This window comes from Stegostoma tigrinum, chromosome 32, assembly GCF_030684315.1.
Source record: "Stegostoma tigrinum isolate sSteTig4 chromosome 32, sSteTig4.hap1, whole genome shotgun sequence".
NCBI lineage: Eukaryota > Metazoa > Chordata > Chondrichthyes > Orectolobiformes > Stegostomatidae > Stegostoma > Stegostoma tigrinum.
In genome coordinates, this window is record NC_081385.1 from 24,767,890 (window position 1) to 24,793,742 (window position 25,853).

At 40.6% G+C, this 25,853-nt stretch overlaps 1 protein-coding gene across 5 annotated transcripts in view; it reads right to left on the minus strand.

Annotated features, from left to right (window-relative positions):
* Positions 1-25,853, minus strand: part of LOC125466978 (otoancorin-like) — a 193,311-nt gene that overhangs the window by 130,888 nt on the left and 36,570 nt on the right. The window contains exon 2 of one of the 5 annotated variants that reach the window (XM_048562223.2): positions 25,051-25,078. The exons of the other annotated variants lie outside the window; for them this stretch is intronic. Within the exon in view, the coding sequence (XP_048418180.1) occupies positions 25,051-25,071 (21 nt within the window). The 5' untranslated portion in view covers positions 25,072-25,078. The remainder of the gene's footprint in view (positions 1-25,050; positions 25,079-25,853) is intronic. 5 annotated transcript variants of the gene reach the window in all.

The window sequence follows — 25,853 nt, forward strand, 5'->3', positions numbered from 1 at the left end:
AACATCCTTGGAATTTTTTTCTGAACCCTTTCAAGTTTCAAAACATTCTTCCAATAGCAGGGAGACCAGAATTGCTTGTAGCATTCTAATAGTTGATGTGGGATTATAAATACCATTTGTGTTAATATATGAGGATTGTGCATCTGAATATAATGTTCACTGTTGCAAAGTGTTAAGTAATTGAAGGAATGCAAATCTAGTACATGGGTTTTTATGAAATTGTATTTCTTTTCAATATAATGAAATATAAAATAGATATTTAGAATCTTACTTAATGGAAACTTCTTTTGTCTTGGTGTAGTGGTCTAGCTGTGTTGATAGAACTTGAGTTGACATGATAGGTGTGAGGGAGAAAGGAGGTGGGTGAGGGCATGTGTTAGCATGAGTATGCATTAAGATAAAACATAGGGTATAAAGGGTGATGAGTGTGCATGGAAGGGCATGGGTGAACAATATTGTTAACATTGAGGTGAGAGATGGTCATAGGAATGCAAGGTAGCAGGCAGGGGAGCAAGTGGGATTCTTTGGGGACTTACCTTGGCATGGAAGCATGAGGGACCATGGGGTTGTGTGGGGAAAATGAGGTGGCTTTCGTTAGCATGGATGGATCTTAAGGAGGGTGTAGGGACTGAAGTCTAGAGGGATGATTTTTTTTTTATTTTTGAATGTTGGATGCAGTGCCAGACCCCAGAATCAACTTTAGGCCCAGTCCATCTCTGCACTGATTCTGGGCTCATGCGGCCTCAGCTCTAGTGTAATCCATGTTGCCTGACTCTGTGCACCTGACTTCCATAAGACAAGCAGACCACAATGTGCAATCAGGCTATGTTACTTCCAAGCACCTTCCAACCAGCTCAAAAGAAAATAAATCTGCCCCTTGGCAGCACTGGAGCTGAAGAGGAAATTTTGTGTTCCTGTAAACTCATCGCAGCTGTGGTAAATGAATACCCTGCAGGCTATGTTCTCACAAAATATTACATTCTGCACATTTTGTTTTAAGCCAGGCCTATCCACTGCTGAACTTTAATGCTTCAGGTCCTTGTGATAAACTATCATAAAGGCATTATTATCTTGTAATGAGGATTAGGTTTTTGCAAGCAAAACGTCACTAATGATGATGAAATATTCCATCCTCACAGTTTAGCTGATTGGAACTGTGAGAACTTTAATGTTATTGGAATGCGCATAGATCTGTGCTTCCTACTAATGATTATAATGAACTTATATTAATCTGAAATGAAGATCCTGGGCTCATTGAAGTATGAACTGTAACTCTGTGTCCTTGTTTTCTAACCTCGGGCGTAATGACACTGTTAGCTACCCACTTGTAATATGATCACTCGACTGTAACTTCCATAACCAGGGCTAATCTATCATTGTCAATACCTCGGCATTTGAAGTGTATTCATTTACACTTTGCGTTCTATTGAGAAATTTGGTGTATAATTTCATTTGTGGGTTGTGGTGTGGTTCACAGTGAAAGATGCAACGCAAGGATTCATCACTCATCTTGTGACTCAGCCACACTTCATGCTAAAGCCCAGTTTCTTTGCTTGAAGTGACTGAGGGGAATCGAAAACTCTTGTTAAATTACCTGATGAAAGAAACTTATTAAAGAGTTCCTCAAAATAAATGTTCCCAAGTTAACAGAGGGGCATTTAGATTATGAATGGCCTAAACCACAAGGACAAATACAGACAAAGGAGGCCTTTCCCACAATCATTTCATACATTCTTCCATTGAAACACTCAGTTTTCATAAGTTACATGAAAAAGTTTCCAAACACATGACTACAGCATTCCTGATATTCAGTGTTGAATAATTGTTTTTTTTACATGTCAGTTCTGAAGTTAATGTTTACCACTCCGTACCTATGTCCATTTATCAACCAAGGTCTAAGTTTTATTCCATTTGATCCCCTTTTACTCAGCTCTTTTCAAGGCTGATTACTTCATTTTATTCCAATGTCTCCTTTTGACTCACTTTGCTGATACCAGTCACCAGCCTTGTGATAATCATTGGCTAGACGCTTCTTTTGTGCCTCCGTCACCACAAAGCCAGGCAGAGATATCACTGGCCCTTTACAGCACCTGTTTAGAGATCCCTTATCTTCCTGATTAATGCCCCTCCCCTGTTAACTCTCAAACAGATTCTTTCAAGCAACTTTGAGATGTGTTTTGGGTCAAATAGAATAGTGCAATACAGAAGAAGGACATTGAGTTGACATCAGTTCCTTCAATGACAATCTGGCCAGACCTACCACTCCTCTACACCTCTCTGCACCTCAATATGTTCTTCGCTATTTACTTTTTCGTCTGTGTGTTTTCTTATTGAAAACTGATTTGAATCTGTGTCTAACTCAACAAGAATGAAGGATGCATTTCAAATCATGACCATAGTTTGTGTGAAAGTTTTTCCCCAAGTCATCTCTGAATTATTTTGCCCAACAATTTCAACAAAGGTAAATCTGGACTAGCCAATAATTGATTTTTTTTCAACATTCTCTCTCTAAGTCCTCACGTTTCTTGGTTTTGAGAAGCATAATCTCTTGGGTATCCCTCATCTTTGAAGCCATTCTAGAAATCATCATAGAAGCCCTACAGTGTGAAAGCAGGCCATATCAACCCTCCAAAGGGCATCCCACCCAGGCTCACCTGATCCTTGCAATCTTGCATTCCCCGTGGCTAAGCCAGCTGGCCTACAGATCTCTGGACATCATGGGCAATTTAGCATTGAAAATCCACCTTTGGATTGTGGGAGGAATCTGGAGCACCTGGAAGAAACTCACTCAGACTGGGGAGAACATGCAAACTCCCCCAGAATCCTTTAATCCCTTCACTGTCAAGACAGATTACTTGAAGGTGCTGGAAATATGAAAACTGAAAAAAAAACTGCTGATGCTGTAAATCAGGAGCAAAAACTGAACCCGTCAAAAAGCTCAGCAATTCTGGCAGCATTTGTGAAGAAAAAAAAATCAAAGTTAGTGTTTCGGATTCGGTGACGCTTCCTCAGAACCAGTCACCAGACCCGAAACGTTAACCCTAATTTTTTTCCTTCATAGCTGCTGCCAGACCCTACTGTGCTTTTCCAGCAACTTCTGCTTTTGTGCTGCAAATATACTTTGGAAGGACCAGGACATGCACTAAAACTTGGGAGGAATGCATCACCAACAAAAGTTATATACATGGGCTTTTGGGAGCACTGCTCTCTCTTCTTTGTGGGTAAAAACCTAGTCATCAGGTATGAGGCACTTACTGCATTGTTGTATATGGTGCAGGTCTGGCCTATTCCCCAAACCTGCACTGTTGTAGTTACCCGAACGATCTTTGGCTTCAACTTGACATCTATGGTGGAACCTGTCCACCATGTGCAGAGCTCTGAACGGGGGTGACCCTAACAAATAGTTGGACCATTCCATTTCACCTGTGCTTTGTGGAGAAATTTTCAAAGTCAAGCACTTTTGACCACAAGTTCATCAAGAGTTGTCAGCACGTAGCATCCTTGAGACCCTGTGGGAAAGGCACAGGGTGGATCCTGTCATGTGCTTCCCTGAGCAAACTGTCAAAGTTATTTGGTAGAATGCTTCATCACTAAAGCTTTCCAACAAGTGCCAATATATCGCATGATTGGTGTTGATAAGGGCACTACCTGTAAGATCTTTCATGTATGCACTATGCACCACTGCACGCTCCCCTCAGGGCTGGAGATTGTCAAACATATCCTCTGGAATGTGCCTTTGCAGAGAACTTCTGGACAAAGATGCAATAATTTTTGCTGAGGCTCATCCTGAGCATTTCTGAGATGTGGGGCTTTGTGTTCTCTGGTCAAATCCCTAGGATGCACGCCATCTGAAGAACGGTTACTGGACCTGAAATGTTAACTCTGATTTCTCTTCACAGATACTGCCAGACCTGTTGAGCTTTTCTAGCAATTTCTGGTTTTGTTTCTGATTTATATCGCATTTGCAGTTCTTACAGCTTTTATCAATCATCACCTGTACTTGGAGGACCATCATCTGAGCAAAAGGCGCTCTTTGGTCTGCCTGAAAGTTGTTTGTCTCCCAGAGCAAGGAGTTGACCTCAGTCGAGTGTCACAGACTAGCTCATTCCCAGGTCCAGGACTACGCGCTGAGGGATTGAAGCTTGGGCCAGCTGTTGCCAAAGCACAGTGGGGAAAGACCACCATCTAAAGTCTTTCTGCCAAAGTTAAATGGAAGTCCATTCCATTATCAGTGTGCCAAATATACATTAATATAGTCTTGTAGAAATAGGAAATGCCTTTGGTTTGTTTGGATAGAAGCAAACTCCAATGTTTGTTTGTTTCTTCATGTGTCACTGTACAGAAATAAACTGCTTCAGTGACTACATGTGGATGTAAAGATATTATATGAATCAAGTCTATTTTTGAAATAAACAATAAATTCAAAGGATATTCAGTCGAACCAGATGCAACACAAAGGTCGCGTTTTAGAATTACTGTTCTCCTCTTCATCAATCGTGTTATAGCCAATTTGCATTGCCGGAAAACACTTTATGGGAGACCCCTGTACATTATTATGCCCAACGACAACCTAAGAATCAAATCCTTGTAAAAATAATTCAAAGTATATAGTAATAACATTGCTGACTGGCAAGTCAACAACGTTCTCTTGTTAGACACGTTTAAGATATTAAAATATCCCATGCATCTTTACATGACAACATCAAGACACATTAGAAATATTGGGACATATTGGTCAAAGAAGTACATTTTAAGAAGTTTCTTAAAAGGTTCATGAGATAGAGAGGCAGAACTTAGCAATGAAATACTAAAGTTCAAATCCTAGGTATCAAATCACATAGCCGTATTTAAGGATTGATGAAAATTAGGGATGCATAGGAGCGCCAAAATTGGAATATTGCAGGGCCTTTGAAGGATCACAGAAATGAAAGTGATTACAAGGAACGATAAGGTCATGGAGACAACCCCAATTCTTTGAAACATAATATAGACAAAACCATTCAAAACCACTGGAAACAAAACTGCAAATAATGATTTGCCTTACTTCTTTATCACTTCAACATATGAAACAAAAAGCTCTCCTTGTCTCATGAGCCTCCCCTGCGTCTTCTAGTCTATTTCTGGGCCTTGAAATTAGATTGTATTTAAGAGTTTGAGGCCATTTTGGGCAGCGTTGCCCAGCTTCCTTCAAAATTGCTAAACCCATGTTCTGTCAATGATCAGGATCTGTTTCAGGCCTGCCAGACACCAGACTACCCCTGAATGCTTGTGATCCATTCCCTGCCAGCACACTAACAACTTTATCAGATTTATTCCTTGGGCCAATGCTACCTTTTGTTTTCATTCCAATGTCAGCACCAACATCTCTGTTTATTTTCATGCATTACATAGGAGTTTGCACATTCCAATTCTAACCAACACCAGTAACTATTTTCCAATCATACACAAAATAAAAAAACACATAAAATGCTGCAGGTGGTGGAAATCTGGAAGAAAGAACAGAAAATAATTGAAACGTTTAGAGACTCAGGCACAGCATCTATAGAATGAAGTGAAGATTTCAGTCTGTTCCTTTTTATCAAAATCATGGACAGCCTTATTGTCATTTTGTTCCACATTTGTTGTACTGAGTTGATAAATGCTCCCAGGAATCTTCATCTTTTCCCCTGTAAATCCTGCCTACTGACCTGCTGTGTATCCTGACCTTTATAAAAGATAGGCACTGAATTTGAGCAGAGTGCTTAAAGCTGAAGTGTGCAATATATACTAAGGCAATGGGAGATACCCAGAAGGCAACAGAGTTAACAGGATGAGGAATGTTATGTCACTGTGAGAGAAAAACTCTAAGAAATATCAATCACAGACAATGGGAAGTCACAGATGTCATTTTATTCTCACTTCCCTGGTGGATCCAGTAAAAAAAGGCTAAAAAGAGAACAACTTAATTGTTGCTTATCTTATTGTCTTCCCAAATTACCTACACTAAATTTACCCCTTTCAACTCACAGGTCATTCTCTGACCTCAGGTTGAGCACAAATATTTTTTGGCTAAAATATCTTTTTCTATTTACCTTGTAAATGATTTCATACATCATCCATGACGAAAGAGGACTCTTTTTGATAGTTGTTTCAATTCTGCTTTTTGGATCGTTTAATGCATGTCCTTACTGACCTGACCTGTAAAGTCAGTGTTTGATAAGGGTTGATGCTTAGGTCAGGCAACACTATGAGAGACTAAATAACAACCGAAAGAATTGCAGATGCTGTAAAACAAAACCAGATATTGCTGGAAAAGCTCAGCAGGTCTGGCAGCATCTCTGGAAAGAAAGCAGAGCTAACATCGAGTGATCCTACCTCAGAAAGGAAAGACCAGTTAGAGACAATTTGAATTTGACTGCTTTGCCAATGTAGTTTAATCAAAAACCCATATATCTTAGGTTTAAACCTTTTTAAATTGCCACAATTTGAATTCTTGTAGCAGGAACCTTGTTACTTCCATCAATGCTAATGAAACGAGCTCAGGTTTTTGTTTCCAGGGAAGCAAGACAAAGAGCACAGGATTCCATTTCAGTTTCTAAGAGATTTTACATTTTGTTGGATACAATGACTTTGGGTCTATAGTTAGTCCTGGCTACAGTGGCAATGAGAGTCAATTAGGAACAGGGTGTGATACATTATAATGAACATGGTTTAAAAATAATTCTTGGTGCCAGTTTATATCTTCACTTTCCTGCAGTGCAAGCAAATGGAGAATTTTCCTGAAATATTTTTGATCATGGCATTTCTCCTCTGAAGTGAAGTTCAATTCCCAATGCTAGTCAGTTGAATGCATTAAAGTTTAACTATTCTTTTCATCTGATTATATTTTTTCATCTATGTCCTATTCCTCGATCTTAACAGTCATGTTAGTTGCACGCCAACTGGATGTTCATCGCTTGGGGTCTTTTCACTCGATGAAGGCTCAAGGACATTATGGGGAGCTTTTATTGCCAAACCTGTGCAGTTGATGACTCCATTGAGGCTATAGGAAGATAGGCTTAGCACTGAAACTGAGTGCACTCATTCTGATTAGCTTCATCAATACATCACTGCCAGCTCTGGTGAACATGGCATTGACTTTTTGACAAATGCACAGCGGGCGACAGATTCTATAAATGGTCATGCAATGATGCTGTGCTGCAATCACATGATTTCATCTACTGGGAAAGGAATTGCCACACAGAATCATGTGAGTCAATACTTCAACTTGAGACAAAATCTAACAAAACACATTGCCATTATGTTGGGCCTTAATCAATCTTTGGATAGCTCTTCCAGCACTGATCATTTCAATCTTCCAGCTATGGTCCTGTTAATATGAAGTATTGATGTATAAATTCATACTTATCTTGCACAAAATGAATATGTGCAATAAAGTAGAAGAATGTTCATATTTCACATCTGTACAAGCAGAATGCGCTGTACAATTTATGCACCTTGACTTGAACATTTGCCTCTCATTTGCTGATACATAGATTCTTCAGCTGCTATTAATTCATTTTTGATGTGATGAAGGAAGAATGAGCATTGCTTGCGATGTTATGATCATGATAATTCAAGCAGAAGCAGAGAAAAGACATGGGCCCATTGTAGGAGCTAGTACTTATTTCAATCGTGTAAGAAATAATTTGGATTGCGAAAACTAATTTGAGCTTCAGAAAGCTATAACACTGCCTGTTAATTACTTGCAATAATCAAAAAGTAAATGAATTATAGATACAGAACCAAAAATGCGCATTCCTTGACAATATATTCATCATTCTTGGGCATAATTTGGAATAACTACTGTTTCTTTCAGTTCAAAGTTTCCTAACGTTTTGTTCAATAATATATAAATAAATGATGAATATCTTACACTTGGTGCTCTTTGTTGTTAGGTGCTCCTTTTATTGGAACTAAAGTCGAAAATGTTTGAGTAAAGGTGGGCACCAGTGGTCTATGCAATGCGTTAAGTGCCCAGTATTGTCAGTTGATGACTTGGACGGATTAAGTGACCAGGCTTCTCTTGTACGGATTCAGTCAGTTTCCCATCTGCAGATGTTGGGAATTGGCAGGATCTGATGGGCAGGAATTGTTATTAAATAAAGGAACAATCCCCAGAATTAAAATAAGTCAAAGGCAATTCATGGGAAAAGAGTTCCCTGGGCAAGAGTGGCTTCAAGTTTTATTTGTGGAGTGCAAAGGATGTGCTTGAATTAATTGGATCCCAATCTGTGTATTTAATGCAACGTTGCACAAATTTCCAGAGGGTCTCCTTCCTCTTCTCACATGCTGGGACGTGTAGGTTAAGATGATCGTCTGAAGAGAGAGATTGGGTTAATCAGTGGGTGAGCGCAATGGATTTAGCAACCTGCCAGGTTTCTGATGGACAGACAGCATTAAAGTTGTTCCAAAAAGTGTTAATGACAGTGGAGGCAACAAAACTGCAGTTAAAACACCCTCAGATGTTGAGAAAATTGGAATTGGACCACTGCTGGCATGAATGCTGGCTGCTTGTGTCTAGGTTCTAATTACTGGATAAATGCCAACCTAAGACATATTACCCATTGAGTCTGCCGTGTATTAAAAGCACAAAGCTAGAAGGTCAAGGACAACATGTGTAATCGTACAGAATTCTGAGTGAGATGGTTTTAGTCCAAATCTGATATTCCTTTCATGCTGGGAAAATGCATTTTCTGAGTAAATGTATTGTTTTGTTTTAACTTCTTTTGACGGTGAGCTTTGTAGAAATAAATAACAAAAACACAGCTGTCACAAAGCCATTCATACAAACAAATAAATCAGAAATAAATAAAGTGTGGGGAAAATCAAGTAGAAGTAAAAATAACACCAAACATTTTGAAATATTTCTGGATAAACCTAAACCAAATTAGGAAAATGAAGGATACTGCAGAACACAGCAGCAATAACTTACATTTGTTGTCACTGAAATAAACTTTATAGAATCCCAAACCAAAGCTACCACAGAGCCAAATAAGGAGATATTGGGAGGGCTGCCCTAAAAACTCACTTTAAACACTTTGGTTAAGGATGGTCTGAAAGGAGAAAAAGGAGGTGGAAAGGTGAAGGGATTTAAGATGCAAGTACAGAGTGCAAAACTGGGACAGTGAATGCCCTGCTACTGAAGGTGACACAAAAAGGAAGAATACTTACAGGATGCCAACTGGAAGGAACTAAAGGTGGTGACAGAGATAAGTAAGAAATAAGGAGGAGATTTAAAAATAAAGATGAGAATATTAAGTTGTCAAATCAAGAACTAACATCGTTGGAGCAAATTACTGCAGGCGATGGAATCTGTACTAAAAACAAAAGATGCTGGAAATCACATCATCTGTTGAGAGAGAGCCAGCTAACATTTCGAGTCTTCATCAGAGCTGCATGAAGTTGATCTGCCATGGCATGAGGTACAGATGAGTGTGACCAGAGGATTGAGACAGCAGTATTTTATGAGCTGAAGCTGAAAGGGCAGGGGTGAATAGGAGAAATCAAAGGTTCTATGTATGCTAAGCTAAGGTGGGTTTTATACGGGGTTCAATAAAATATCTTTTCAATGGTCTTTAATTATACTTGTGCTACACATCCAAGATTTTATCATCCTGCTGCAGAGCACCAAAGCACCAATCATTTATCGATCAACGTGAATCTAATAGAGGATAACGAGTAAAACTGACCAACCAAATTAAACAGTTCTTCCCTCCCCAGCCAAACTCTAAAAAACAGGAAGATGCAGCAAAGCAATGCAAACCCAGCCATTGGTGGCTGAGAACATTTGTCCTTCACCATCGGCTCTCAGCTGGTAAGGCAGAGAAGGCTCATGCTCAAATTTCTTAAGGCACACGTGAATAGAAATAGAAAAAAAAGAAGCAAAAATACATCAGATCAAAATATCTACACCTCCCAGGAGTGTTAACAAGATATATAATAAAGTGACATCCCAGTTAAAGAGGGAAGGGCAATTGAAATGAGTCACATCCAATTGCCATATATACTCACCATATTGACTATATGACAACAACAAAACCCATTGAACAATTCTCCACAATAGCCAGAGAATGCATCATTTCCAAATTATTGTTGGCCAATAAGGCCAAAATTTCCTACCCTGTGAACAACATGACCAGTGACGTGACAGTTGGGAAAGTATGCTGAGTTCAGAAAGAAAAGTATTTGTAATGTTGAGAAAAGGAAGTCCAATTTTCTGCTCATGATTTGAATGATGAGATGAGAAGCCCAATTGTGAGCAGATAGAAGCTTATTTACATGTATTTAAATCACAATAGTCCCTCATCCCATGTTTACATGCAAACTCCTATTCCCTTGCATGGCAGAGAGACACTAGAAAGTGACAATTCCCAATTGAGCAGGAACCTGAAGACACCAGCTTGTTGCTTTGCTGCTTACTCCTCCAGGTCTCCATCTTAGACAGCAGTTCCTGAATCTCCATATGCTGTCACTGCCCTCATCAACATCCAAACCCCCACACCCCAGCACCCATCTACAGAGATTGCGACTGGACATACAATTTGTGACTTAGTGTAACCTTTGAAGGCCCGTGTGTTGGCAGAGTGGTCCACCACCACAGGCTTAAGCTTTAAGTCTCCACTGGCATTGGAATCCAGCAGCATAGCCAAATGATTCTTTGCCACCTTAAAGCCTGGAGCATGTGCTTCATTCATAGGAATGTAGGTTTCTACAATTTGTTACAGATCACTCTGCTTCATCTATTTTCCTTGTGAGAAGGCCAGTGCTGCATCCTGGGTAGCTGCCAACATAACTCGTTCCCCGCCAAGTTCAGATTGCTATAGACCATGCACACATTTTGTTGAGAAAGCCGTAAACAATATGGCAGGTTTCTTCAACTGAAAACAGTGTTCCATTCCATCGACATAGAGTCCATCTATTATCATCGGTATCACATGTTACAACTCTGCACGAGATTTCCTGGGGTACTGCCATGGCACTGATATCTTTGAAAGCTCCTGTCTCCCTGCCTCATTTCATGGGCTGATGCTTTACAAGGATGCATACTGAGAGACGAGGGATTCCCTTTGTGACAATGGCTGATGACTCCATCAGCCGACCTCCTGATGAGAGTTGAGCATAGATTCAATGCAGCCCACTCTTCCACCAAAACCATGGTAGAGCAGACAACAAGCCTCTTGAAGATGAAATTTTGATGTTTGCATTAATTTGCAGGGGGCTTTGCAATGCATTACAGGCAGAGTATTCTGCATAATCCTGGATGTTGTGTTCAGCGCAATGAGGCCAGCCGATGGGGATATGATGGTTGCTGAAGACCTGGGAAAGCAGCGGCAGCAGTCAGGAGGAGGATAAAGGCATCAAAGAGAAGAATCATCACCCCCAGCATGATAGACCAATGCAGCATTGGATGCTACAGGTCAGACAGGACTTAATCCACACCTACTTCCAAATGATGTGAAGTAGATACAGTAATCACTCATTTACAGTAAATTTGTTAATGTTTGAAAATAAGCAGTCTGTCTTTGAAACAAATGCCTCTTTTCTTTAGCTTTTGGTAAACTGCAGTAAAAGCAGAATTGGATGCTTTCCAGCATGTGATACTGCCATATCGAGCCATGACAAAATATGATGCTTTGCTAGGTGGTATGGCAAGTCAGAAAACCCCAACAGTATGGGGACAGTCCCACAAGTCCACACTGACTCTCTGAGGAGCATCCCACTCAGATTTAACTTGTTACCCCATCCTGACAACCCTGCATTTCCCATAGCTAATCCACCTCACCTACATGATCCTGCAGACTATGGGCAATTTAGCATGACCTGTCCACCTAGCCTGCACAAGTGGAAGAAACCAGAACACGTGGAAGAAACCCAGGTAGACATGGGGAGAAATGGCAAACACTATGCAAACAGTCACCTGAGGCTGGCATTGAACCTGGACCCCTGGTACTGTGAGGCAACAGTGCTAATCACTGAGCCACCATGCTACCTCCTCACACTGAATTCCATTAGACAGTTCCTAATATGGCATGGCACTGAATACAGGTATCCTCTGCAGCTTTGTTCTTGCAGCCAGTTGTTTAGGCAGGCAAAGATGTAATATAACAGTATGTTTACTAATGCGAGATTCTATTTGGGCTAAGGCATCACCTAAAAGTGTATCAGTTCGGTGAATTGGCCAAGCTAAATTATCCATTGTGTCCAGGAATGTGTAGATTAAGTTAGGTGGGTTACCCATGGAAAATATGCGTTTTGGGGACAGGATAGGGGGTTGGGTGTGGGTGGGCTCACTTCAGAGGGCCAACGTGTACTCAGTGGGCTGAATGGCCTGTTTTGACACTTTTGGGATTCTATGAGCACTCATGCCATCTGTGCACCTTTAGAAGCTGCTTTGTATCACTTCCTTCCCAGTAATGCGCTGTTTTACAGTTGGGCTTTCAATGTGGTGCTGGAAATCTCAAAAAGTCATGGCAGTGGGGAGCACACTCTTGAGCACAAGACAGTGCCGGGATAGTGCCATCAAGGTGAACATTGGTGGACTACGCCAGGAAACTTGTTAGTCCTCATAAAGGAAAGCCCTCCAAAGCATGACTATCCTGGGCCTCCTGCATGGCCACGATGACACCACCAGAAAGAGGCAGGAACAGCATCTCATATTTTGCTTGGGAACCCTGCAGCCCAAGGGTATCAATGTGGACTTCACAAGCTTCAAAATCTCCCCTCCCCCCACTGCATCCCAAAACCAGCCCAGTTCGTCCCCACCTCCCTAACCATTTCTCCTACCTTAAGCCCCACCCCCATCTACTATCCACTAACATCATCCTGACTCCTTGACCTGTCTATCCTCCCTGGACTGACCTATCCCTCCCTAACTCCCCACCTACATTCACCTTCACTGGCTCTAATCCCACCTCTCTGACCTGTCTGTCTCCTCTCACCGTATCTTCTCCTTTATCCACCTTCTGTCTCCCTCTGTCTCCCAACCTATTTCAGAATCCCCTATCCCTCCCCCTTTTCTGAAGAAGGGTCTTGACCTGAAAAGTCAAACTTTCCTGCTCCTCTGATGCTTCTTGGCCTGCTGTGTTCATTAGTTTCACACCGTATTATCTCAGATTCTCCAGCATCTGCAGTTCCTACTATCTCCCTAAATTGACACTTTGCTGGCTTTTTGGTAAAATTCAGCTTAATATTTTGAACAGAAACATGTTGTTACATCATTCATTCCCAATATTTGCAGACTTTATACTTATTTCAATCTGATTAAGATCATAAAATGTAAAAATAGAGGAAGGCCATTTATTCTCTTTCTTCAGCTTAATAATTTACAGTGGCCTGAATTGCCAAAATACTTCCATCATTCAATGAGATCATGGCTGGATTGATAACCTCAACTCCACTTTCCTTCTTTAACTGTTTTATCCCCTTACCTGCTTAAAATTGTGAGACTTTTCACAGATTTGTGTGTCAACTGAAAGAAAAATATTCACCTCCCAAATGTATTTTTGCTCTTGAGATGAAGTTTGTGTCAGAAACAAAGTGAATTTAGGCTAACTATACAAATAAGGACAGTGTGCCTTTCAATTTTGATATTGCTGGAAAAACCCAGCTGGCTTGGCAGTCTTTGTGGAAACAAATCAGAGTTAATATTTCTGGTCGAGTGACCCTTCCTCAGAGCTCTCCCTTGAGTTCTGAGTAAGGGTGACTCAACCCAAAATGTTAACTCTGATTTCTGTCCACAGTTGCCGAGTTTTTCCAGCAATTTCTGGTTTTGTTTCTGACTCACATCATCCGCAGTTAGTTTGGTTTTTATTTTGCCTTTAAATTCAGTTTGATTTGCAGTTGGGGATTATCTCCATTTCTTTGTGACAGTAAGTCAGCCCACCTTGTTTTACATTTGCTGGAGCAAACTGAAGAATATAATGAGTAATAATGTTGCCAGGAAACCATCATGCACAAACCATCCTGATCAGACTATACAATAATATTCTGATTAAGTCTGGCTGCTTCAGCTGATTTTATTGCCAGACGATAAAATCATACAGGAAAGCAAAAATGTCATAAATGTTTGTTGAAGACTTTACAATGTGGCACACAGCCTTGATTATTTGATGGGTAATCTCTTTCTTCAGCTCAATAATTTACATTTAAATGTGATTACAGTCAGTCTTGTAATGTGCTGCGATTAGTGACTAATGATATCAAATTATAGAATGAAAAATGGTTAGAAATTTCAGAAAATGAACCACTAAAAAGGTCAATTGTCTATCTGTTTAAGTGTGGTTGAGTAGCAAATATAAACTGCCAAGGAAATGGGAATCTTGCTTCCTATGCAAAATCAGACAATATGCACTAAAAAAAGGTTAAAGGCCCACACAAGACATTGGCTTGGGTGCTCAGTGGTGCTGAGGGAGCAAAATATGATGCCTGAATGTTTTAACTCTTAAAGCCAGAATTTTCTGTTAGAAGTCTAAAAACCCAGAAGGAAAAACCAATAAAACTTCCAAATGATACACATGGATCTGACCTGTTTTGCATACAACAGAACAGTGTTCCTGTACAACCAATGCATTAATTTTCAAGTAACACACTTCAGATGAAGGGTCACTGGGCTGAAAATGCAAAATCTGTCTTTTTCTGCACCATTGTTGCCAAACCTGCTGAGTTTCTCCGGTAATTTCAGTCAGTTTTCAGTTTTCCAGCAATCGTTCTTTGTTTTATTTGACTGATTTTTTTTTAACTTTTTTTCTCCCTGGGAAAGTTTTAATCCTTCTCTCGGAGTACGTATTTCTTTAAGATAGTCAATCCTTCGGATATTACAGCTTGGAAGATTCCTGCAGACTCACTTCAACTGGATTTTGCTGGCCGTTCTGGTCAGGACTCAGAACGTGGGAGAGATAAGCATTCTCTACGCAGATGCCAGCCTGTTAATCCAATGATTTACCATGTCGTATTCCAAGGGTAGAGGGAACAAAACTATCTCATAGCCCTCTGTCCCGTTGCTTTCAACTCCATTTAAAGCTGCACTGAACCCTAGAACTGAATAAACCACAAATAATAAGCTGAGAAGTCATGGCATGTACTCATAGAATCATCCAATATATTCGAAGTCCTTTGGCTCATTGAGTCTGTGCCACCAAAATTATGATAAATCTACAAGAGTCCCACTTCCTAGCAAAAGCTCATACCCATGAATTTTATGTCATTTTAAGTTTTCATCCCAGAACTTGTTAAAGGTGAGGTTACCCGGCTGAACTACCCTCCCAGGCAGGTTTCAGATCCCCACCACCTGGTGTGTAATTGTTTTCCCCCAAAATCCCTCTAGTTCTCCTATCTTCCACCTTAACAATGTGTCCCTTGTTCCTGACCTTTCAACTAAGAGGAACAGCTGCTCCCTTAGTGACCCTGTCCATGCCCCTCATAATCTTTTACATCTCTATCAGATCCCCTTCAATCTTCTCTGCTCCAAAGAAAACAAACTTGGCATATCCAGCCTCTTTTGATAGTTAAACTGCCCCATCCCAAGCAACATCCTGGTGAATCTCCTCTGCAACCCCTCCAGGGCAATCATATCCTTCCTAAAGAACAGTGGGCAGAATTGCATACAGTACTCTAGCTATGGCCTAAACAAACCCCTGTAGAGCTCCAACATAACCTGCTTCTTTTTATAATCTGTGCCTTGGCTGATAAAGGTAAATGTCTTATTCACCATCTTATCTACTCTTTAATCCTGCCCTGCAGTTTTTAGGCATCTGTGGAAAAGCTCTCCAAGATTCCTCTGTTCCTCTAAGCTTCCAAGTGTCCTGTCATTCATTGAATTCTCCCTTGTCTTGTTACTTCTTCCAAAGTACATTACCTCACAATTGTTAGTTCTAACATTCTAATTACTACCTGTGAAAGGATCTAAAGTCTGCTTAATTATTAATATTTTTCTAAAATTCCACAAAATCACCCATGCATAACTCTTGTAGTTGTTTCAGGGCAGAGGAGATAATAAGGGGATGCAGTGGGAGAGAGATTCACTGAGCTCCCTTTGGAAGGAGGAAGAAAATTTCTTCAAGGTTAGCATCCTTAGAAGAGACTTCACAGTGTGGTTTTCCGCAGCTTGGAGACAGAAAGGATTGCAGATGCTGGAAGCTAGAGTAAAGAAAATGTGGAGCTTGAAAAGCACAGATGCTCAGACAGCATCTGAGGAGTAGGGAAGTCAACATTTTGGGTTGGAACCTTTCCAGTATCTGCAATCCTCTTTGTCTTCTGGTAATTGCCTGATTTTAACAATGGAACTCACAGTTGGCATTTGTTTTCAATCAATTTAAGACTAAATGAGTTTTCCCTTCTCATCCTCAAAGCAGCCTGAAAGTGTCCTTGCTTGTCCTCATCAATGTGATGGGAGGAGACATCACTGTGATTGTTATGCTAAGAATGAAGTGACACAGTTGAAAGAAGGACAAAGGCCAGACAGATTGCAAACCCCAATTGCTGCATATGCAAATAGTGCAATGACATTGTGTGGCACAATCTGCATTTTTTTACAATGCATATCACATTTCCCTGGAGATCAAAATAAGTCTGCAAAATTTGCTTATCAGTACTCCTGTTGGAATGTATATTAAAATCACTCTGTGCTTGGTTTTCCATTTTCCCCACCCCTTCCACGGCCTCAAAAATCTGGACATGCTGGGTAAATTGCTCCACAGGGATGAATCTGAAATGTTGGGCATGAAATTTCAACTTCAGACAGTTCCATTGTTGGTTATCAGTTTATATGATGTTCGCGAAAGGATGCAGCTCCTTTTTTATGTCTGTGGAAATTTTCAATTTCTGTAAGCAAAATTTTCATTTTGATTAATGGAAATGTTATTCACTGTAACACTGAATTAGCCTAATTGCAGCCTATTATATCACCTTGATTGTTTTAAATTGCTAATTGAAAAAAAATTGGAATATCCATGACATTGTCTCATAATTTTCCTTTCAATGTTTTGGAATGCGATGTGGAGGTGCTGGTACTTGGGACTGGAGAGCATAAAGTCAGAAGTCAGATGACACCAGGTTATAGTCCAACAGGTTCATTTGAAATTGCAACCTTGTGGAGTATAGCCCCTTTGTCAGGTGATGAAAAAGCTACGCTCCAAAAGCTTGTGATTTCAAATAAACCTGTTGGACTATAACCTGGTATCTTGTGACGCCTGACTGTCCACCCTAGTCTCGCATCAGCACCTCCACATCTAAAATGCCAGGGCTGTTGTGGCGTAGTGGAAGTGTTCCTACTTCTGAGCCAGGAGGCCTGACTTTAAGACCTATATACTCCAGAGGTGTTTCTGAAAAGTTTGTTCAGAAAATATTTACACTGTAGTTCTGGGTTTCTTGCTGTGCAGTAGTCTTATCTCTACCTCTGGGCTAGAAATTCCAGATTCAATTGCCACCTTTTCCAGATATTTCTCATAATGTGGTGTTGTGTGACTTCTGATTTTAGTTTACAACAGAGGCAAGCGCTTAATTTAAACAGTTACTACCTTAACCATGCTGCAGTGTAAAGATTCCAGCCAAAGACTGACAAAGACCTTGTAACTTAGTTTAAATGTCTGTTAGGTCACAAGTACCAGAAAAACTAAGGTATTAGGAGCTCAGTAGTACCATGATTGCTAAAGTGTTTCAATAAAACCACAAAATTAGAATGAAGAAGGGTAATTAATGTGGAACTAAGCATTTGCACAATAAGTTGAAAATCACACTTCAGGTGCTGACAAAGAGAAACGTTTGTTTTAAAGAAGTAACTTAGTTTACCACCAAATAATAAATTTGTTTTTCTCAGAATTTGCCTCGACAAATAACCTATGCTCAATATCCTGGTATTAAAGTAAAATAAAAGAGATGACGAGGTGTAGAGCTGGATGAACACAGCAGGCCAATCAGCATCAGAGGAGCAGGAAGGCTGACATTTCAGGCCAAGACCCTTCTTCAGAAATGGAAGAGGGGAAGGGGATTCTGAAATAAATAGGGAGAGGGGTAGAGGCAGATAGAAGATGGATAGAGGAGAAGATAGGTAGAGAGGAGACAGACAGATCAAAGAGGCAGGGATGGAGCCAATAAAGGTGAGTGTAGATGGGGAGTTAGGGAAGAGATAGGTCAGTCCAGGGAGGATGGACAAGTCAAGGGGGTAGGATGAGGTTAGTAGGTAGGAGTTGGGGTGAGGCTTGAGGTGGGAGGAGCGGATAGGTGGAGGAAGGACAGGTTAGGGAGGCAGAGACAAGCTGGTCTGGTTTTGGGATGCGTTGGGGGAGGTGAGATTTTGAAGCTTGTGAAGTTCACATTGTTACTACTGGGCTACAAGGTTCCCAAGCAGAATATGAGGTGCCGTTCCTACAACCTTCGGGTGGCATCATTGTGGCACTGCAGGAGGCCCAGGATGCAAAGTGGTCCCCAAGCCTCCCCTTGGTTTCCCTGATGTAGAGGAGGCCACAATGGGAACAGCGAATGCAGTATACCACATTAGCAGATGTTGGGGCCTGGAATGGGAGTGAGGGGGTGAGGCGTAGGGGCAGGGGTAGCACCTCCTGCAGTTGCAGGGAAAAGTGCCGGGTGTGGTGGGGCTGGTGGGGAGTGTGGAGCAGACAAGGCAGTCCCAGGGAGAGTGGTCCCTCCAGAAAGCAGATAAGGGTGGGGAGGGAAAAGTGTCTTTGGTGGTGGGGTCAGATTGCAGACAGTGGAAATGGCAGAGGATGATGTGTTGGATCCGGAGATTGGTGGGGTGGTACTTGAGGATGAGGGGAATTCTGTTTTGGTTGCTATTGCGGGGAGGGGGTTGTGAAGGATGAGTTGCAGGAAATGCGGGAGACACGGTCGAGGGTGTTCAAGGTGTAGAGCTGGATGAACACAGCAGACCAAGCAGCATCAGAGGAGCAGGAAAGCTGACGTTTCAGGCCTAGTCCCTTCTTCAGAAAGGTTTCAGAAAGGCTCCTCGGATGCTGCTTGGCCTGCTGTGTTCATCCAGTCTACGCCAAGTTGTCTCAGATTCTCCAGCATCTGCAGTTCCTATGATTTCTAAAAAAAAATGCGTTCAGCATCATAGTTAAACTAATTGCTTGAATATATCAGACAGAAAGTTTATTGTTTAAATTAACCACACCAAGTTTTAGATTCAGCAAGCAAAGATTTCTTCCAGCATGTGCTGTGGGACAAGCTGCTTCTGTTTACCCAGGATAGCTTCTCCCAAAAACACAAAGGTTTCACAACTTAATATTCACACACTCCACACCTATAGCCTTATCCAATCTCAGTCTTGGGTCTGCTCATTTTTGTGGTATCACAACCTTCAGCTTTCTTTTGTCTCCATGGTCTGTATTGCAACAGAAATATCACAGTTTATATTCTTGACTCTGTTCCCACAGGAACAGAAAAAAATCCCATCATTCCTACAGTATTGGTGACACTTCCCATCATGCTCTGAGAAACCATTCATGGTTACATTTCTTTATTTGAAAGGTGTTTGCACATTTGAAAAATAAAAGTTTAACCAATTGTCCTTAAATTAAGTAAAGGGTCTAACTTCAAAAATATTCTGAGATTATGCCACCTCAACTTCATGAGGACCACCAATGAACCAACTTCTTAAAATTGCAGTTATATATATAGTTATGTCAAAAGCTACAGCTAAGCCAGTCACCACATCAGAGTAAAATGCTGGAAATCCGAAGTGAGCACAGAAAATGCTGGGAAACTCAGTAGCAGCATCTGTGGAGCAAGAAAGACATGAGTGTTGGGGGTCTGGTAATGACTCTTCTTCAGAACTGAAGTGTTTACTTCAGTTGTACTGGTACCTACAATTTCAAAAAGCATTAAACTATCATCGAAGCGCAACAAAATCCTTTGGCAGTGAGGAAATAAAATCTGGTAACCAGCAACATCATAAACACCAATGGGAAGACTGAAATCTCTAGAATCATGAGGTTTCTTCATGCTCAGAATTTGACTGAACCATTGTATTCAGTGTTCACTCACTCAAGAAATCAGGCTGTATATTCCCCCTTGTCCTCACATATCGCCCCGGCAACCTCAACACCCAGTGCATCATTCTCTGCCACTTCCGCCACATACAATCCAACTCCACAACTGAAGATACATTTCCCTCCCCACCCCTATCTGCCTTTCATAGGGACCGCTCTCTACTTGACTCTCTCATCTGCTCCGCACTCCCCAATGACCCCACCACCCCCAGTATCTTTCCCTGCAACCGCAGGAAGTTCTACACCTGTCTTACACCTCCCCCCTCACCTCCATTCATGGGAGGGGACGAGCTCCCCCTTCCCCCACTGCATCCCAAAGTCAGCCCAGCTCGTCCCCACCTCCCTAACCTGTTTTTCCTCTCACCTATCCCCTCCTCCCACCTCAAGCCGCACCTCCATTTCCCACCTACTAACCTCATCCCACCTCCTTGACCTGTCCGTCTTCCCTGGACTGACCTATCCCCTCCCTACCTCCCCACCTATACTCTCCTCTCCACCTATCTTCTTTTCTCTCCATCTTCGGTCCGCCTCCCCCTCTCTCCCTATTTATTCCAGAACGCTCACCCCATCCCTCTCTCTGATGAAGGGTGTAGGCCCAAAACATCAGCTTTTGTGCTCCTAAGATGCTGCTTGGCCTGCTGTGTTCATCTAGGTTCACACTTTGTTATCTAAAAAGTGTGACCAGCTTTGACGGCTATGGTATGTGGATATACAGATATCTCAGTCAAACTCAGTGCTCAACAAATCTGATCAAATTATTCAATCCCCAAATCTGAGGTAAAGCAATGATCAGATAAATTACATTTGTCCACCCTCGTTGTGCGCCATAGCAGCCATCTTACATCTGCTTGTTTGGGTGGGAAAGGGCAGCACAATTTATTCTGGCACGATTGTGTGAAGCCTTTCACAGCAGTTTGAAGGGGAGTTGTTAGGAATTTTGCATTACCCACTTGGTGAGACGATAGTCAAAGTTGAAAATGGTTGACCTTGGGGTGCATCTCGTTACCACAAAGGCAACTCTAGTTTGAAATCAGCTCTGACAGTTCCCAACAAATATTTTGACACACTCCCTCCTGTTAATTTGTCTTCTCTTCAAATACTTTCTTGTAGAAATTCCCTCTACTTAATCACACAGCTGCTCCAGCAATAAAAGAAAATATGATTTTCTTTGGGTCAGAGCCCGATTTTATGCCGTGATGTTTCTCAGCTTTAGCCAGACTCCTTATTTGTATTTTACTTAATGTTAATGAATAAGGCTTCTTCTGATCATTAAGCTCTTTCATTTGCTTTATTTAATGCATCATTCCATAACATTACTTACCTTACCATCAGGGGGAAATTACTGTGCAAGAAACGTGTACGTTATGCTAATGGTTTGAAGAGGACACTGGAATAAAATATCTTTTGCAGTCCACCTACAACAATGCCTTCAAAAACGAAATATAAGAACCTTAAAAAATAGGAGCAGGTTTAGCTCATTTTTCTAATTTCAAATACCCAAGGACTGTGACTTCCTCATCAACTGCAGAAGGATGGGAAAGAGAGAGGTTGTGAGAGAAAACATCAGCACAGCACTGATGAAGAGGCTGTTCTTTGAATCTGACAATAAGCCACCAGCTTAGTTAATGCCACTTAAAGTGGTAGAGCTGCTTTATATGTTGTATCCAGATGCTGAGGTCGTAGGTAAGTTTTGCTGTGGAGGACTCAGATGGTGACTTTGAGGAGCACTTGGAAAAGTGCTGATGGGCAGAAAAACCAGAATTCTAGTTACATTAGTTAGCCTGCCAGGCAATTTCCTATTATTGCCAAGGTGCATGGAGGAATCCTGAGAGTAGAGAATTCACAGAGAACCTGGTGTGGAGTGCTCCCTCTCTGATTCATTTCCCTGTCATGTTGCAGGCCCAGAGACACTGCCACTGTAGTTCCCTTTATCAGTTGCAATCTGTGTAGGCAGATCATTAAAACCTCCGCTCTCTACATAAGGATGCAGTAACTTTTTGCTAATTATTTTTTGTGTTCTTTCTTGGGCCCTGAGCATTGTTCACAAGGCCAGAATTTGTTGCCTATCACTAACTACCCTTGAAAAAATAACTTATTGAATTATTGAAAACCACTTGGCATAGATATAACCTCAGTGCTCTTTGGGTTAGAATCTCCAGGTGTTTGACCCAACATCAGTGGAGAAATTGTAATATTGTCCCAAGTAATGTATTCCCTAAAGTGGATCTGGTCGGTGTGGGGGGGGTACCGTCCTGGCTTGGAGAAATTAACACACCCGATGGCATACTAGAGTACTTCTAGAGATCCTGTAATAGCAAAACTCTTATGTACAAAACAATGGCAAAACAAAATTATTCAAAACTGCCATAACTGGAAATTGAATTCCTCAGCCTTTAAGAACAGGGCCTGAAGAAACTGAAGATTTACTTTTCAATGATTGAAGGTAAATTTGAGCAGTGGACCTGTGCAGTTCAAAGTTAGAAGATGGCCATCACTTCAGCTGGTAACAGCTTGATGCCCTCATGACAGCACAATATCCTGTGTGTGCCCAAATGCCCTGGCTGATGTCCTTCTCATCTTGGGGTGCCATGCAGGTTGTGCTTGAAGTGTAGTATGCTCCATTAATTATGCAGTCACTGTCTGAAGCAGCATCTCCAAAACTTGCAGGATACACACTTTAAACAATTTCATTCTTTCTACCATATTTCCTAGCATTATAGCCCCTGTGTCGCCTTCTTGCCTACTCATACAATCTATCTGCCCAATATTAGCTTTGTAGAAGTATTTTTTTCAGTGAGTTACAGTCACAGCCATGTTTTCTGAAATGTAAAGCATTAAATCTGACAGTGTGATATTCTATTGAGATGTGGTATGCATCAGCAAGGGAAGTAATGTAATGTGTCACATGGTATTATACTCTGCTACAGCCTAGTGGCAAGATTAAGCCACAGTATGATATTTCTTAAATACAGGTGACTTATTTAATTTCAAAAGTATATATATATAGATATAAAATACATATATATTATATATATAGTCACTAAAGCAGTTCAGTTCTACACAGTAGAATGTGAAAGTTAAAAAACAAACATTGGAGTTTGACTCTATGATGAAGGGTCTAGGCCCGAAACATCAGCTTTTATGCTCCTGAGATGCTGCTAGGCCTGCTGTGTTCATCCAGCTTCACACTTTATTATCAAGGCATATCTGACTTGTGCAGGATTATATTTACATATATTTGAGGCATGGGAGATTCTGATCAACTGAATACCATTGATGTTCTCCTTACCTCAACAAATTTGATAAATATTCTTCCGCAACACCACAAGACCAAGAATATGATATTTTGCTCATAAGTTAACATCTTTTCAGGTATCAGAGATAATGAGAACTGCAGATGCTGGAGAATCTGAGATAACAAAGGCCAGGCAGCATCTGTGTTCATCCAGCTCCACACTTTGTTAACTTTTCAGGTTTAATTAGTTTGATAATTCTCTAGTTCTCAGATGCTGCTGGTCTACTGCTGTTTTGCACTTATGGACGGCAGGTTGCATACAATGGAAATTTCCGGAAAATTTGCCCTGGTCCTTGCCAAGTGGAATTTTCCATAGATTGTAAGCAAACTGCATCACGTGATCATTGGCAGCCATGGTCTAGTCCAACAAAGTCTGCTTTAAATAAAATAAAGTATATCTTTTGAAAATAAATTCTGACCTCTTTCAGGTCTTGTGAACTTGACACATGTAGGAATGTCTTACCTGAGAAATCAAAAGAGTTCTCAGAAAAAAAATAGAAAGCAAACGGGAAAATGATGAAAGTGTGTATACATTATGCACAATTGAAACTGAAAAGAAAAAGAGATGATGAATCAATTAGAGGATTTGCTTGTCCTTATGATAGAAAAGGGAAAAGGAAGAATTATATTAGAGTCTTATGAAATTGAAAAGAAAATAAAGAATGTATGTTGGCTGGTGAAAGAAAAGTGTATAATGAGGTGTGTGATGAAGTATTGGAGCTGGAAAGAAATTACGAAAATAAAATTTAGACAGACCCAAAGGGAAAATCTTTGACCAACAGAAAGAAATAAATAAAAATTGATAAGTGCATAAAAAGGTAGTAAAATATTATTTAAAACAAATTCAGTAGTAAGAAAATAGACAAAATAATTTATACAATGATAAAAATCAAGTGAGTCCTCAAGGATATAGATGCAAACAATGTGATTCTGATATCAATTGTAAAGAATGCTTTGAAATAGATAAGCAGAGGAAAACCTCCAGGCAAAGATAAAACAATAACATAACATCTAAAAGTCCTTGGGGGAATAGAATTAAAAGTGATAACAGAAATTTGTGATCAACAGTACATCAAAGAATACATTCAAAGTGACTTGAGATATTCATTATTCTCAAAGTCACCTAAGAAACCTAAAGCAATGGAGTGCAATCATTTTATAACTATGAGCTTAATGAGTCACCTCATGAAAGTAATATTATTAAAATGAGAATTGAAAGAAATCTTAAGAAGTGAAGCAGACTATTGAAACACAGTGTAGATTCACAATTGGAGTAGGACAAGAAAGAAATAATTAATCCAGGAACAATCTTTGATAAATATCTAGAAATATCCAGAACGAGAACATTTACAAATGTTTCATAGACTATGAAAATGAAGTTGGTCACTTTTATCACTGAACATCAATGGTGCATTGCTGAAGTGTGACATTGACAGCAAATACAAGGATTTAAATAGAACCTATATTGAGAACAGGGTGCTCAGTTGGCTGGATTGCTGGTTTAGAACACTAAAAACCTTGGTTCAATTCCTACACTGGCTGAGCTTAGCATCCTCCCCTTATCAAGCTCACCCCTCACCTGAGGTGTAGCGACCCTCAGGTTAAACCACTACCAGTCATCTCTTTCCGATGAGAAAGCAGCCCTATGGCCCAAAATAGTGATTTTATATTGATATCAAATAGTGGGCATCAAGTGAGAAACATATCAATGAAGAGAAGATTATGACTAACCTGTTTACTGTCTTCAGACATTTTTAATCTGCACAGAAAACAAATATTCAGAGAATTAAATGCATTTCCAATGGCAAAACTTAGAGGCAGGAGCGCAATAAATTCACAGTGCACAGGCAACTCAGGACTACTTTCTGAATCAGAAGAGGCCTACAAAATATTGCATGAGGATATTACTAAGAAAATAAATTTGCTAAGATATTGTCAGGACTAGAGGGTATATGCTATAAGAAGAGGTCGGATAGGCTGTGACTTTTATCACTGGAGCAAAGGAGGCTGAGTTGTGACCTGAGAGATGTTTAAGAAGGTCGTAGATAAGGTGAATAGCAAAGGTGTTTTCCCTAGAATGGGGGGGGAGCTCAAAACTAGGCAGCATATTCTTAAGTTGACAGGGGAAAGATTTAAAAGGGCCCTGAGGTGCAACATTTTCACACAGAGAGCGGGTTCTTGGTGGGATGAACTGCCGGGGGAGTTGAGAGATGCAGATACAGTTACAACATTTAAAAGAAATTTTGACAGGTACATGAATAGGAAAAATTTAGAGGGATATGGGCCAAACACTGGCAAGTGAGACTAGTTTAGTCTGGAAAACATTTTCGGCATGGATAAGTTGGACCGAAGGCTCTGTTGCCGTGCTAAATGACTCTATATCAAATTAAATGGACAAGTTTTGAATATTGATTGAGTATGAATGCCAAAAAGATGGGAACAATGCAAGGTAAAAGGGATAGATTGGAAGAAAGTTGAGTGAAGACAGAAGTGGGTGGTGCCACTGGAAGAAATAGATACAATTTTCTCTATAG